At 55.2% G+C, this 13,761-nt stretch overlaps 1 protein-coding gene across 2 annotated transcripts in view; it reads left to right on the plus strand.

Annotated features, from left to right (window-relative positions):
- Nucleotides 1-13,761, plus strand: part of RUNX3 (RUNX family transcription factor 3) — a 62,697-nt gene that overhangs the window by 31,427 nt on the left and 17,509 nt on the right. Inside the window, exons 2-4 of one of the 2 annotated variants that reach the window (XM_007459147.1) lie at nucleotides 3,047-3,324; nucleotides 5,080-5,236; nucleotides 12,796-12,900. In XM_007459147.1, the coding sequence (XP_007459209.1) occupies nucleotides 3,047-3,324; nucleotides 5,080-5,236; nucleotides 12,796-12,900 (540 nt within the window). Of the gene's footprint in view, nucleotides 1-3,030; nucleotides 3,325-5,079; nucleotides 5,237-12,795; nucleotides 12,901-13,761 lie in introns of those variants that run through there. The other variant, XM_007459148.1, reaches the window with a different exon arrangement.

A 13,761-nucleotide genomic window follows, 5' to 3' on the forward strand; every position in this document is an offset into this window, starting at 1 on the left:
GGCTTGCGCCGTGGAGCCGGTGCTTGGAAAAAGGGGGGGGGGGGTGGTAAGAGAAGGAGAGAGAGAGGTGTGACCCTAGGTCTGTCAGTCTGGGGTGGGGACAAAGTAGGTTTGCCTTAGGTTGAAATTGGGAAAGAGCTGGTCTGTTCCTCTGTGAGTGCTCCTCAAGCCCGGTGCTCCGGGACAGGACCGGAAAGTACTGTGCATTTCTGCCAGAGGGAACGTTCTGCAGCGGGTCGGAGGGCACAGGAGCCCTCCGGTGTCCGAGATGCGAAGGCAGAGAGCGTCCTTGTCCATAGGGGGCGGAGAGGGCAGCCTCCTGTCTACCACAAGGCCACTGGTTTGTCCGATACGTAGCGCACAGATGGTGAGGAATAGGGCGGGAGGTCTGTCCAGAAGGGGCAGCTTGCAGGAGGCAGCCGGCGGCGCCTGAACGTGGGACCGCAGCTGGCGCACATCTGTGCGCAGAGCCTGTCGGGGCATCTCCGCGGCTGGCAGAGTGCAGGCGTCAACTAGCGGTGGATCTCGGAACTGCTCCTCCTCCGGCGGCCCCGGCGACCTCCTACGTCTACAACCCAGGTTCCCTGGTTCTGGTGCCCACTGGCAGCGAGCGCCTTCCTTAGGGCTGGAGCCATGACGGGTCCTATGCCAGGTGCCAAAATCCACAGGAGTCCTATTCTCAGGAAACTCATTTGTAAACCAGCCGTAGGATGAGAGGGAGAAATCAGGCGGAGAGACAAGTTAAGGGCATGGCTGCAAACCAAAACCATTCGACAAATCGGAGTTACGAACCCCAGAGGCAGCGGGTCCTGGCCCCAAAGCCGCTCCAGGGCAGTGCGGCGTCGCTCGTCCTCCCTGGCCCCGGGCCCTACCTGGCAGGAAGCTCCCAGAGGTTGGATGCGCCAAGGTCCCGGTTCCTCACTTTCTTCTACTTCTGCGGCTAGTGTCAGCGCTCACGTGATCGAGCGGGCCTGAGCCCCGGCGATCTGCAACTCCGACGTGTAGGCTCTATAAAAAGGTCCAGTGATGGACCTTCGTCGTCCCTGTTCTCTAAATGGCCCGAGGGACTGACGTGAGGCTCCGACAGGGGTGGGGATCAGCTCTCCAGGTGGTCGAGGTTGGGCCAGAGCCGGTCCTCCCTGGAGCGGACGCAGGGCTTGATTTCGTTTGGCAACGACGAAATGGCGCGCGAGGGGCCAGGGTCAGATCCAGGGCGAGATCTTGCAGCCACCTTCAGATCCTATGCTTCTTTGCTCCCGAGGCTTGGAATCGGTCGTTTTGCACCTGTCGAGTGCCGGAAACAACGAATATCCAACCCGATCTGCAAAACGGCAGGGAGGCTCTGCACGCGTTCGTTCCCCAGACTCCAGGGAGCGCATCTGTGGCGATAATCCCGTGTGAATGGCGGCTTGATCTTTCCAGTTCCCCACCTCGATGTAGCCTGTCCCTACGCCCGCTCGCCCGGCCTAGGAGGCGGGAGAGGGATTGTTTGCCTGCTTGCCGCTGGGGAATAGTTGGGCCACGCGGCCGGGAGTGGGAGCGAGGACCAGGGCCGGCGAGCAGTGCCTCGTCAGAGCTGTCTTTGGTCCCCGCCCGCGTGGCCCAAGCGCACCGCCCGGGAAGAGGTGGGCGTGGACCCGCGGGGGCCAGTTTGCATCCACATGGTGGATGAAAATTCCCTCCTTTGGAAGAAGGGGCCCTTAGCTTTGCAGCCATTCCTGCGTTCTCTGCACAGTTTTCCTCTCACCAGGGACTCGCGTCCTCTTCCACGATGCAGGACAGTGTTTACATGCGCACGGGGTCGGCGAGGGGCGGGGGTAAACACTCGCGTTTTTCAGGCCCCACCGCGTTTTTCGAAGACCCTCAGGCCGCCACAACGAAGAACGACGCAGCGAGGCCTGCGCGATGCTGAAAGTTATTTTGAAGGGAGAGCAGAGAGGAATGGGGTTACTCGCCCCCAAGCCGATGAGGGCGCATAAGGGATACCCTTCCCTCTGTCTCCAGATTGGCACCGGGGCCACCGGGGCCGGGAGGAAAGTGGCGCAGAGCTGGGAGCTGCAGAGGCCTCTGGCTCGCGCGTAATCTCGTATGCGGTGGAGGCTCTTGGGTCAAAATAATTTGCGGGACAGGTAGCGGCAGTGAGAAGCCACTTTGTGGCAGCTCCCCGCTGGAGGTCACCGGCCTTGAGGCCCCAGCGGCCCTCAGCTGAGAGTGCAAGCTTCACAGGCCGAAAGCAGCTGGAGTGGAGAGGCCTGGCTGCGGGCGGCCGGGAAGGGCGACAGAAGAGCAGCTGCAGCCCCCGAGTCAGAAGGCGGCTGCAAATGAGCCTCTGTAGGGACTAGACGTTTTAAACAAATTCTTAGCCTCGGCTCCGGCTCCCCAGAACTCTCAAGGAGCCCCGGGCCGTCGCGCTGGGGGCCCCCCAACCCCGGGCGTCCTCCGCAGGGCGGAGCCTTCCGCCCCTCCCCGTTGGGCGGCCTTCTGCGGTCCCCGTTCCTCCCCAGCGAGCGCTGCCGAGGTGCCCGCGATGGGGGCTCCGATTGGCTGCACGACGCGTCGCTCGGGCCGGCCCCGCCCCCGCGGGCCCCGGGGTACTAACCCCTCGCGGGCGGTTTCGGCACCGCCACTTGATTCTCGAGGATTTGCTCTGGGGCTGCGGCTGCGGAGTCGGTGGGGAGGCCGCTAGCGGGCTGCGGGGGCGGGAGGCGGCGGCGGTGGCTGCACAGCCCGCGCGGGCCCCGCCACGGCCAAGACAACCGGGATCGCCGCGAGGGCGGCCACACGCGGGCCGCTCGCCCAGGATGCGGGACTAGCGGACAGGCTGCGCGGCCGTCGGGGCAGCGAGGCCTCGCGGCTGGCTGGCCCAGGCGAGGCGTCCCCGGGCGCCGCCCCCTGCGCCCTGAGGCCTCGGCCCGGCTGCTTCTGCTTTCCCGATTCTCGCGGCAGCGGCTGCCGAGGAGGCGCCCGCGCCAGCCGCCCCCGGGGGAGCCGCGCCGCCGCCGCCCGCCCGGTGCCCTGACGGCCGCTGTTATGCGTATTCCTGTAGACCCGAGCACCAGCCGCCGCTTCACACCTCCCTCCACGGCCTTCCCCTGCGGCGGCGGCGGCGGCGGCGGCGGCGGCAAGATGGGCGAGAACAGCGGCGCGCTGGGCGCGCAGGCGGCCGTGGGGCCCGGCGGGCGCACCCGACCCGAGGTGCGCTCGATGGTGGACGTGCTGGCGGACCACGCGGGCGAACTCGTGCGCACCGACAGCCCCAACTTCCTCTGCTCCGTGCTGCCCTCGCACTGGCGCTGTAACAAGACGCTGCCCGTCGCCTTCAAGGTGAGTGCGGGGCCCCGGGCGGGAGAACACCGGCCCTGCGCCTTCGGGCGCTCCGGCCGGGGACTTCGGCGTTCCTTCTTGGATGCACCCGACACGGACTTTTAGAGGATTTGGTCCCTCCACCCTTGGGGAGCCCTGCGGAGAGATGTTGATGCGGAAACGGGCGGATGGGGCTTCGCTCTTCCCCAGCCCGGATCCCTCGGACACAGCCCTGCGGGCAGCGCGGCAGAGGAGCCCCGGGACCAGGGCGAGGACACCGGAGGCGGGGTGCGGAGGGTGGAGAGGGCCTACCCTCCTCTCAGAGGAGCAGCACCCCTCCTTCTGCACTGCTTCAGAAACACTTCCTGCTCACACCGTCTACTCCCGGCTTCTGAAATTTTACACCGGGAGGCTCTAGGCCGGGATCGGGGGCCTAAACGAACCCTAAACGGTTGCGGCCGGGATCCCGAATGTCAGGCAGAGACTGGGGGCGCTCCCACCCCTGGCAACCCCCAGTCATTCAGAGGAGTTTTTTCTCTTTGCTGGGGAGTAGGCGACTGTTTCGTTTTCATTTTTTTAAGGGGGCAGCGAGATGAAACGAAAACGCCTTGGTTTTCCCCTAAACCTCTCACAGCTGCCGTGAGAAAGGGCAGGAAGGGCCAGCGGCTGGGGGTGGCGGGTGCCTGAGGTGGCTGGAAACAGCGGCTCCTGGCAGCTGAGGCCGTCCTTGGTCCCATTAAGACGACTCCAAATTGGAAAAAGGGATGAGTGGCTCTTTGAGGTCTCCCGGGTGACATCTTAAAATACCAGTGGGGAAAATCTCCCGGGGAGAAGGGGGAGGGGGAAGCCCGTGTGACTTTAATCCTCAGATCGGAGGTTTTACTGTCACTTGGAGCTTAAAAGGAATCTTTGAAATTAAAAGAAGACAGGATGTTGACAGGAAATCTGGCCTTTTTAATCAGACCCCAAACATTTTCTCCTTGAAATTTTTACCATCTGGATCCCTAGTCCCTGCACGCGGTGGCCACGTTTAGATGGCTGTGACTGCCTTTGCAGTCTGATTCCTTTTCAAAAGGCATCTGCCTCCCCATGCTCCTTGGGATGGGGGCGTGGGGGAGACTGTATTAGGGGGGCATCTCCACCCCCATCCTGCAATTCCCAGCAGGTGCATCCTCCTGCTGTCAAAAGCCCCTCTCTCACTTTAAAGGGGTTTTCTGGACAACCCCTCTGAAAACACCAGTTTGTTTTGCATTTTGCTTTTTCCCTGCAAAACGAATTCAGGCTCTGCAGAGGCAGATAAACTGGGCCTGGGCTGCATTTCAGGGCCAAATTTTGTACCCCAAAGGGCTCTGGCATTAATTGAATGTGGGGAGCAGTCCCGTTATTATTGATGATATTATTTGCATTTAGAGACTTGGTCGCTAGGAGCGTGTTGATTCCTCTTTTGCTCAAGCCGAGGGGAAGAGAGGAACTGCACCCCACAACATACTGCCTGCGCTCATTCACTTAGATTAAATTTCATTGAAAGGATAAATTGTTCAGGACGTGACTTAACCAGTTGATCTAGGATTTGGGTGTGGAAGGTAGAGCTTTTGTCCTTTGATTTTTGTTGTATTGGGGGGCAGGTCGCTATTGTTTTTAAACCTCTTCTCCAACCCGCATTTGAAAAATCTGCAGTGCGCCTGGGACCTAGGGGAGCTGCCTGCCCAGCTCCTCCCCTTCTTTCCTTGGCCTCCCCTACCTTCCTAAGCTGTCCCCCTGCCCCCATGCCCTCAGGTGGTGGCTCTGGGGGACGTGCCAGATGGAACGGTGGTGACGGTGATGGCGGGCAACGATGAGAACTACTCCGCTGAGCTGCGCAACGCCTCGGCCGTCATGAAGAATCAGGTGGCCAGGTTCAACGACCTTCGCTTCGTGGGCCGCAGTGGGCGAGGTGAGCGGGAGGGAGACCGCGCCAGCCCAACTTTGGCAATGGCAAAGGCGGGGAGAAGGAAGCTGAGAGCGAGGCCTTGGGGTACCTGTGGCAGCCCCAGAAACAGGTCTTCGGGGCCAGCTCTGTGGAAAACAGCGGTTTGGAACCCCTTAGGGTGTTACAGACCCTTTTGAGGATGTGAAGAATGTTAGGGTCTTTTGCCGGAAAAGACACAACTTTCTTCCCATTTCTGGGGTTTACTAACTTGTGAAGTCTTCCACACGTCCCCTCTTTCCCGGTTGTCTCACAAAAGATGCTGGGAGAAGATAGTAGACTGTCACCGTCTTCAAAATGGGGCCTCGTCAGTCTTTTTTGGCAGGATGCTTCGAGGCTGATTTAGACAAATCCTTGGTCTTTAGGTCCCCAGCGCCCCAGCCACTCTCCCCACTGGGGTGGAATCTCCCCCGCACTTTGAGGCTGCCTCTCCCCAGCTGCGGTCTCCTGAAGCCACAGTTTCACCAGTTCTTCAAGCCTTAAGGTGGTTTAGAAAAGAAACGAATGCAGTGCAGGACGCTGAATGTTGGAAAGCAGAGCTTGAAGGCTGCCGTCTCCCACCCTAGAATCATGGCTGGTGTGCCACCCTGCCTGTTTGATCTTCCTCAGGCAATATGAAGGAAGGCAGGACCAGACGCCGCTGTGGCTGCTGCCAGGGGCTGTTGAGTGGGAGGCTGCTGGGACCTGAAACCCATCATCACTTCTGGGTGGAGAAGTTCTAGAACCCCTGCCGGGGTGAAATGGAGACTTGAGGGCTCGCTGGCCCTTTAAGACCAGCCTGCCGAAAAGGGGGGAGTGTCCTTCCCAAGCACCAGCCGGCCCCTCCCGCTTAAGAAAGTAAGCTAGGTTCCCTCTGCTTCCAGTTGCGACAGAGGCTGAGGCAGAATGGTACTTTTCATCACCAATAAACAAGACCTGCTTAAGGTTTTAGTTCCCTCTGAGCCACCAGTCCTGCTCGGAAAAGGGCATCTGGGCACCATTTTTTCCTCTCCAGACGCTCAGTGTATACATACAAATGTCAAACATATTTTGACTTTTCAGCATTAATTAAAACCAGGGCATTATTTGCATGTAATAACTGTTTACTTGTTACTTTTTATGAAACTGAAATAGTTTACATTCTTTCAAACATTTCCTGTTCCTGTTGGCTCCCTTCCCCACGCCCAGATTTCTTTCAGACGTTGCCCTTAACTGGTTGCAGGTTGATGGATGGAAAATGTTTGCTTTTATGAATTAAGCTTTCATTGCTGCTCCTAATTAGTCTTCAAGCCCCTTTTGTCATCCCCAATCTCTCGAGCCTTTTGCAACTTAATCCCAGCCCCAGCCCTGAGTGGAGAGTCGCTCGCCACTGGTTGGTGGTAGCTTGCTTGGATGCAGTTGGACCGCGGGGTGGTGGCCAGGTCCACAGGCCCAGATGGCGGTGGCGAGGGAGGCCCCCTACAGCTGCAGCAGAAGGGGAGGTCGGTCTTGGGAGCCCAGTAAAGCACCTACACCCTCTTCTGGGAGGTGAACTCCAGAGAGCAAAGAGACGGTGATTTTCTGTGTTACTGAGACCCTGCCTGGCCCTTCTGCTGCTGAAAACGATTTCTTTGTGGTATTTATACCCACAGACCCGCACCCACCCTGCAAGGCCCACCGGGAGGGAGATAGGTTTCCAAAGCATTGTGTAGCAGGATGTTCCTGGAGCAGGCAAGGCTGAGGCTGGGGTCATGGCTCTGGGAGATGCAGGAGGCTGGGTTTATGAGACATCCTCACAGCCATTTTCTTGCCAATCTCAGTGGTCCTGGGAGGCAGAAGAGGCCTGAGTGGGCGCTCACATGCCCGTGGAACTCGACGGGACTTTCAGACCTTGGAAGCTCATGGTCTTCAACAGCCTGGGCTCTACAACCGGCCGACCTGGATTTCAGTCCCAGCTCTGCCAGTGACTTGCTGGATGATATTGGGCAAATGGCTTAACCTCTCTGTGTCTCCGTTTCATCGTCTGTAACATGGGGATAATAATGTTACCTACCTCGTGGGGTTTTTGTGAGCATTAAGGAGACGGGTACTAGCATATCAGCTGGCACATGCTGAGAGCTGGATACAGGTCAGAGATTTTGTTACTTCAAATGCCTGGGACTGGTGGAGATCTTTGCAGTCCCTTTGAATGGTGACAGTCACTGATTTTCTGATTATGGTGTGGTTTGGGCGGGGGTGGGGGGAACCCAGAAAGTGTGAAGTGTCGAGTGGGAGAAGTGGAGGCGGCTGGCAGTGAGATAGGAGGACACAGGGGTCCTGTGGCATGCAGCTCCGCATCTGCTGTGCCCCTCCTGCCCACTGGGAAATTCCCTCTGAGGAACAGATCGGTGGTTGACACAGACAGTTTGGGCCACTTTAGGAGGCAGGACAGGCTGGGGTTTTGGACTCAGAGCCTTTCCCTGGCTCTCTGACTTCTGCGAGAACTAACAAGCCAGATGGAAACTTCTGCTTGTTTCCTTGCATTTTATTCCTTGAATCTGTCTTAATTCCAAGAAGATAGCTTTCTGTACAAGGCATACACACAATACCACCCCAGAGCGCTCACGATAAGCCTGAAGGTGTAAACCAAGAGAAGGAAGGGAAGGAAACCAAGTCATTCTCCTGCAGTGATTAGGGCCAAGGTCCCCGCCCTGCCGGACTCAGTGCCCCTTCTTACAACAGATTTTTGCAGCGCGCCCCCTACCATCCTACAATTGAAACACGCAAGATAACTTAATCTATCCACCTATGTACATTTTCAAAATCTATATAATTCCATAGCTATAATGGAGAGAAAAAGGAAAAGTAGCTTATAATAATGTATCTATTTGAATATGTAAATGTTGGGGCGAGATGACAGACACTGTGAGGTGGATGGGTGTTTGCACCTCTAGCCAAAGCCCCGTGACCCCTGCGGCTGGCCTGACAGGCCAGGTATACATGACTGAAAGTCTGAACCGTGGCACTGCCGTCAATGACATGATTCGCTGAAGCTGTGAGCAATTCTTGGCAAAATTCTGAGCAAAATTTTTTTAAAAAAGAATTGTCTTCCCTCCCAGAAAATTCAGTACATATCAAAAGAGTGTAAAAACTTTTTCCTTGTTTTATGTAAAACTGAGTTAGACTCATGGCTCAGAGAATCTACATAAGCAAGTTTTTCCCACACGGGAAGAGTGAATAGTTGATTGCCCTGTGCAGTGCTAGACATTTGCATCCCCCCCCCCCACCTTCCACGTCCCACCTCTTGAAGACCACGCAGCACACATCCCCAGAATGCTGTCTAGGATGGGGCCACTGGCCTAGGTGAAGATGAAAACAACATGACTTCCTGAACTGTCATGACCTGGTGAAAAAGAAACCAAAGTGTATGGAGACAGATTTGGGAACCAACGTGTAGGTGCAGGCTTAGGGGGACCACTGGTGGGAGAGGAGTGGATGCCTTCCTGGTCGACACTGAACAAATCCAGAGGCCCCCAGAGATGTCCTCTCCCGCTGTCCATGAGGCCCCAGTGAGTGGGGCTTGTCCCACAGGAACCCAGGCAAAGAGAGACAGGGACTTGCCCAAGGGCCCACTGCCAGACCCCGCTGTGTCTGGTGCTCCATCCAGGGACCCAGGTCCTGCGGGGACGCCTAGGGCCACTCTCAGCCCCAAGGAGCCGCTATTTACAGACGAAGACTTCTCCCCCTCCTACCAGGGCCGGTGGGAACACCTTGATTTGCAATTCCTGGGCTCCCGGCTGATTGCGAGTTTGCCCGGGGTTCCTGCACAGTTGTCCACCTCCTTTGTCCTCTCAGCTTCCTGCTCTAAGAGAGTGGAGAGGTGGGCGGGTAGGTTTGCCGCCAGGCGGAGAGAGAGGTGATGGGCGCTCAGGGAGACAGTTTTCCCCACCTGTGGTTCATGGGGCCCCTGCCTCTTGTGGCACCTGACACTTGCCCCTTCCTCCCTCTCCTGCTCCCAAGTGCCAGCCCCTCCCTTCCTCCCTCCCTGGTCTCTGTGGGTACCTGGGAGGGGTGGTGTCAGGCCTGGAAACTGGGAGGAAGCTGTTAAGGTGGGCTGGTGACCTCAGGGCTAGCCTGTGGTTTGCTGCCTGATGGGGTGGAGGCTCCTCACTCCCCAGGAGTAGGTGCTTAGGGTCGGTGTGGAGGGGCAGGCTCCAGTACATTCTAACCTTCCTGGGCTCTCTGCCTGGATACTGTGTGACCTGGTTAACTCATTGCCCCTCTGTGAGTCTCAGTTTTCTCATCTGTAAAATGGGAGCAGTAACCTCTGCCCTTAATTCATTTAACAAACATTTATTGAGCACCTACTATATGCCAGATGCTGTCCTAGGGGACACAGCAGTCAACAAGACAAAAGTTCTGGCCCCCAGGGAGCTTATAATCTAGTAAAGGGAGACAAAATAAATAAGTAGGTAGATTATTAGAAGTAATAAGCATTAGGAGGAAACTCAAGCAGATCGAGTGGGAGTGGGAAGGTCTGTGATGCTTCAGAGTGAGCTTCTTAACCTTTCATCACCCCATGGACCCCTTTGACAGTCTCAGAATAGTGCTTTTTAAATAATGAAATAAAATACAAAGGCTGGCAGTGAAAACCAATTATATTAAAACATAGCAAAACGTTTTTAAAAATTGTGATAAATGCACTGCCTTGTTAGCTTGTTAAAGAACAAGATCTAGCAACGGGTTTGATGACGACCGTGACTTTGAAGTTGTGATGAGCATGAAAGATATTTAAAGAAATCTGCAACGTCTGTAATGTGATATGTAAATATTTGTGACGTCTGTTGGTGACAAGGTCACAGGGACTGCTGTAATGCCTCTGTGGTTTGTTGTCTACGTTCATACTTAAGAGAGATGCTAAATTTCAGCTAGAGGCTAGGGATAATACAGTTGTCATTTTTTTCTTTTCCTGTCCCAGTTTCCGAGCCCGCTCAATTCTAAGAGGGATGCCAAGTTAAAAATGCCTCCTTTAGATAAAGTGACCGGGGAGGGCCTCACTGGAAAGGTGACTTTTCAGTGATGACCTGAAGGAAGAAAGGTGAGAAATAGAGCACTCCAGGGAGCTGGCAAGTGCGGGGCACAGGGGCCCATCCAGCCCTGGGCTGTCAACCTCAACTACCCATCGGCTTGGCACCCTGCGGTACCAAGGAGGTGATGGAAGGGTCAGAGTCCCAGGGACCCCTGGAGAGGGCCTGACTCGTTGGGGGAAGGATCCAGGAGGGAAAAGACCTCAGAGTGACGGGAAGCAGTAGGGGGGAAGGAGGGTCCCGGGAGGGGTGGGGCCTGGAGCGGGAGGCCTCTGCACTTCCTGTTTCCAGAAAGCATGGAAAGCGCCCATGTGGTCTGAGTGAGGGCCAGGTGGGTGTGTGGCCCAGAGCTCCAGGTCAGGAGTGCGTTGCATTTCCACCCCTGCCTCCAGCTGGCAGCTCTGGCAAATCCCTCCAAAGAGGCCCCACTCTTCCCCAGTTCGAGTCACACCTCAACTTAAACCCCTTCTGTCCCCCTACCCCCCTACATCCCCCCAGTCTCAGAAGCCCTTGGGTTCCTGGGTGTGGCCCCGGGAGCCTGGCTGGTTTTCTTTTGTGCTGGGTTGTCCTCTTTCTGAGGCTGGAGTTTTCCCTCCATCACCGGATCAACAAGTAGCAGCCATGCTAAGCTATCGTTTCTCACACCCCACCCCACCCCAAAGCTTTCCTCTCCTACTTGTGAAGTGGGAATATGGAATCAGGCCTGCCTGCCCTGGAGAGGTGTGGGGAGGATGAGGACAGCCCTGGGGGGACACAGGTGCACAGGGCCATCAGGCCCTGCCCTCAGGGAGTCCCCAGGCCTGTAACTGGGGACCAGAGATAGGGGTGCTCGGAGGCAGAGCAGGAGGAGGCCAATTTGACTGGAGGATCAGCGAAGCTCCCCCCACACCCCTCCCCAGCCTCACACACATGGAGGCTTTGATTCTGGTAGAGAACTGGGCGGGAGAGGGGGCTCTCACTTCAGTAAAGGTGCTGGGAAAATTGGGGTGCCCTTTGAAGAAAAACCCACCCAGTAAACCCCCAGAAGAATCAAAGAATTCAACGTGGAAGGTAGAGAGGATGCTGTTTATTGAAGGTAACCTTTCTAAACACAAAATGACAGGAGAAATCACGAGCAAGAGGTAGAACTGAAAATGCAAATCAGCTTGGTGTCAGAAAGCGAAATGTAAAGGCTGGTGAAGTGGGAAACGGACGCCACAAACAGGACAAGGAAAGTGTTAACAAGCGTGATAGAGTGACTTTTCCTTAAGGCATTGAAACCTTAATAGAAAAGTATGAAAGATCATGAAGCAATGATTTGTGTTGGATTAGGACAGATGATAAACATATAAAAATTTTCAGTCTCACTGGTGATAGAACAAAGGCGACAAAGTCAAGAGTGTTTAAGAGATCTTTCCACCTTGATAGATGAGGTCATGAAGATGCTGACAGCATGACGATAGACTCGGGCCCACACCAATCATGACGATCCTCTCCAGAGAGCCATCTCACCAGAGAGATTAATGCCCCTGAATCCATCCCAACCCTCTGACGCGATGAAATCACTCACCGCTTCTTGGAATCTATTCTAAAGAAATAAGCAGAGATGTAGACAAAGATTTTTATAAACAGAAGGCCATTTTCGTTTTATTTTAAATGGTAAAAGAAAAATGATGATTTAAAAAGTTTTCTCCCCTCTCAGGAATTTTGAATGGAGACTTTGGAGCCAAGTGTGTATCTAAAAATAGAACAGAGCTCTGGAAATAACAGTTGTGTCTACAAATGAAATGTCTGCAGTTCCCAAATCAGTCCTTTTTCAGCCCCAGCTGCACACGCCAATAAGAAATTAGCAACAAGGTAACACCCAAGAATAAGGAGGTGGATAAGTAAAAGATGAGGCTTCCATGAGTTGAAATGTTTTGCAGCCACTAAAAATGAAGTTTATGAAGAATTTTTAATGACATAAGTGCTTATGATGTGATGTTAAGTGAAAAAAAAGAGGGTACGGAAATACTTATTTTAGTGTCCTTACAACTATGTAAAAACACACACTCGCCCAAAAAGGGTTGCAGGAAAGAACACCCAAATAAATGTTAATAGTGTTTATCTCTGGCTAGTGGAACTGTGGGTGATTTTTTCTTCCTTTTTATATGTTCTGTGTTCTCAAAGTCTTCTATAAAGATCACTAATTATTTTCATGAAAAAAAAATATTTACTCATCTGAGCTCCCCACCCCCAAATCGCAAGGGTCTCTAGGTAGAAGGAACAGCACAAACAAAGGCCAAGAAGCAGGGAGGAAGCAAGCCAGGGTGGCCAGAGCGTGGGGCAGGGGAATGTGACAAAGTTGGTGCCAGACCTTCCGGGGCCTTGAATGTCAACCCCAGCAGCTTGAATTTTACCCAGAACCCTATCTTCTGCCCAGGTTCAAAGTAGAGAGACCTGCTCCTTCTGGAAGATGAGGGCTTCAGGGTGTCGTGAATAGCTCCAGGTGCCAACCTCTTCTTTATTCCCCACTCCCCCCAGGGAAGAGTTTCACACTGACCATCACCGTGTTCACCAACCCCACGCAAGTGGCCACCTACCACCGAGCCATCAAGGTGACTGTGGATGGACCCCGGGAGCCCAGACGTAAGTGCCAGAGCCACTGAGCCCCCTGGTCGGGGAGGAGGGCCCAGCGGGGGAAGGGCAGTCGCCGAGGTCAGACAGATGGCACTGGATCCTGGGAGCTGTGGCGGATTGCAGTCCTCCGCTCCACACCCCCACCCGGACTGTGTGCCTGTGCTTAGCCCCGGGCTGTAGGAAGCCATTCTGGGAAGAGGAGATGACTGAATCAACTTGACCTGCCCTTGGTTCCCCGTACCCCAAGGGATGCCTGCCCACTGGGGGCCGGCTGGGGGAGTATGGATTTGCAACCTTTAAGGAAAGGAAAAGGATGGGTGTGTGGTGTGTGTGTGTGTGTGTGTGTGTGTGTCTGTGTGGTGTGTGTGTGTGTATGTGTGGTATGTGTGTGTGGTGTGTGTGATGTGTGTATGTGTGTGGTGTGTGTGTGGTGTGTGTGTCTGTGGTGTGTGTGTGTGGTGTATGTGTGGTGTGTGTGTGGTGTGTGTGTGGTGTGGGGTGTGTGTGTGGTGTGTGTGGTGTGTGTGATGTGTGTGTGTATGTGTGGTGTGTGTGGTGTGTGTGGTGTGTGTATGTGTGTGGTGTGTGATGTGTGTGTGTGGTGTGTGTGTGGTGTGTGTGATGTGTGTGGTGTGTGTGTCTGTGGTGTGTGGTATGTGTGTGTGTGGTGTGTGTGGTGTGTGGGGGTGGTGTCTGGTGTGTGTGTGTCTGTGGTGTGTGTGTGTGTGGTGTGGGGGTGGTGTCTGTGTGGTGTGTGTCTGTGGTGTGTGTGTGGTGTGTGTGCGGTCTGTGTGTGGTGTGTGTGTGGTGTGTGGGGGTGGTGTCTCTGTGGTGTGTGTGTGTCTGGTGTGTGTGTGGTGTGTGTGGGGG

This window comes from Lipotes vexillifer, unplaced genomic scaffold, assembly GCF_000442215.2.
Source record: "Lipotes vexillifer unplaced genomic scaffold, Lipotes_vexillifer_v1.1 scaffold496, whole genome shotgun sequence".
Taxonomy (NCBI): Eukaryota; Metazoa; Chordata; class Mammalia; order Artiodactyla; family Lipotidae; genus Lipotes; species Lipotes vexillifer.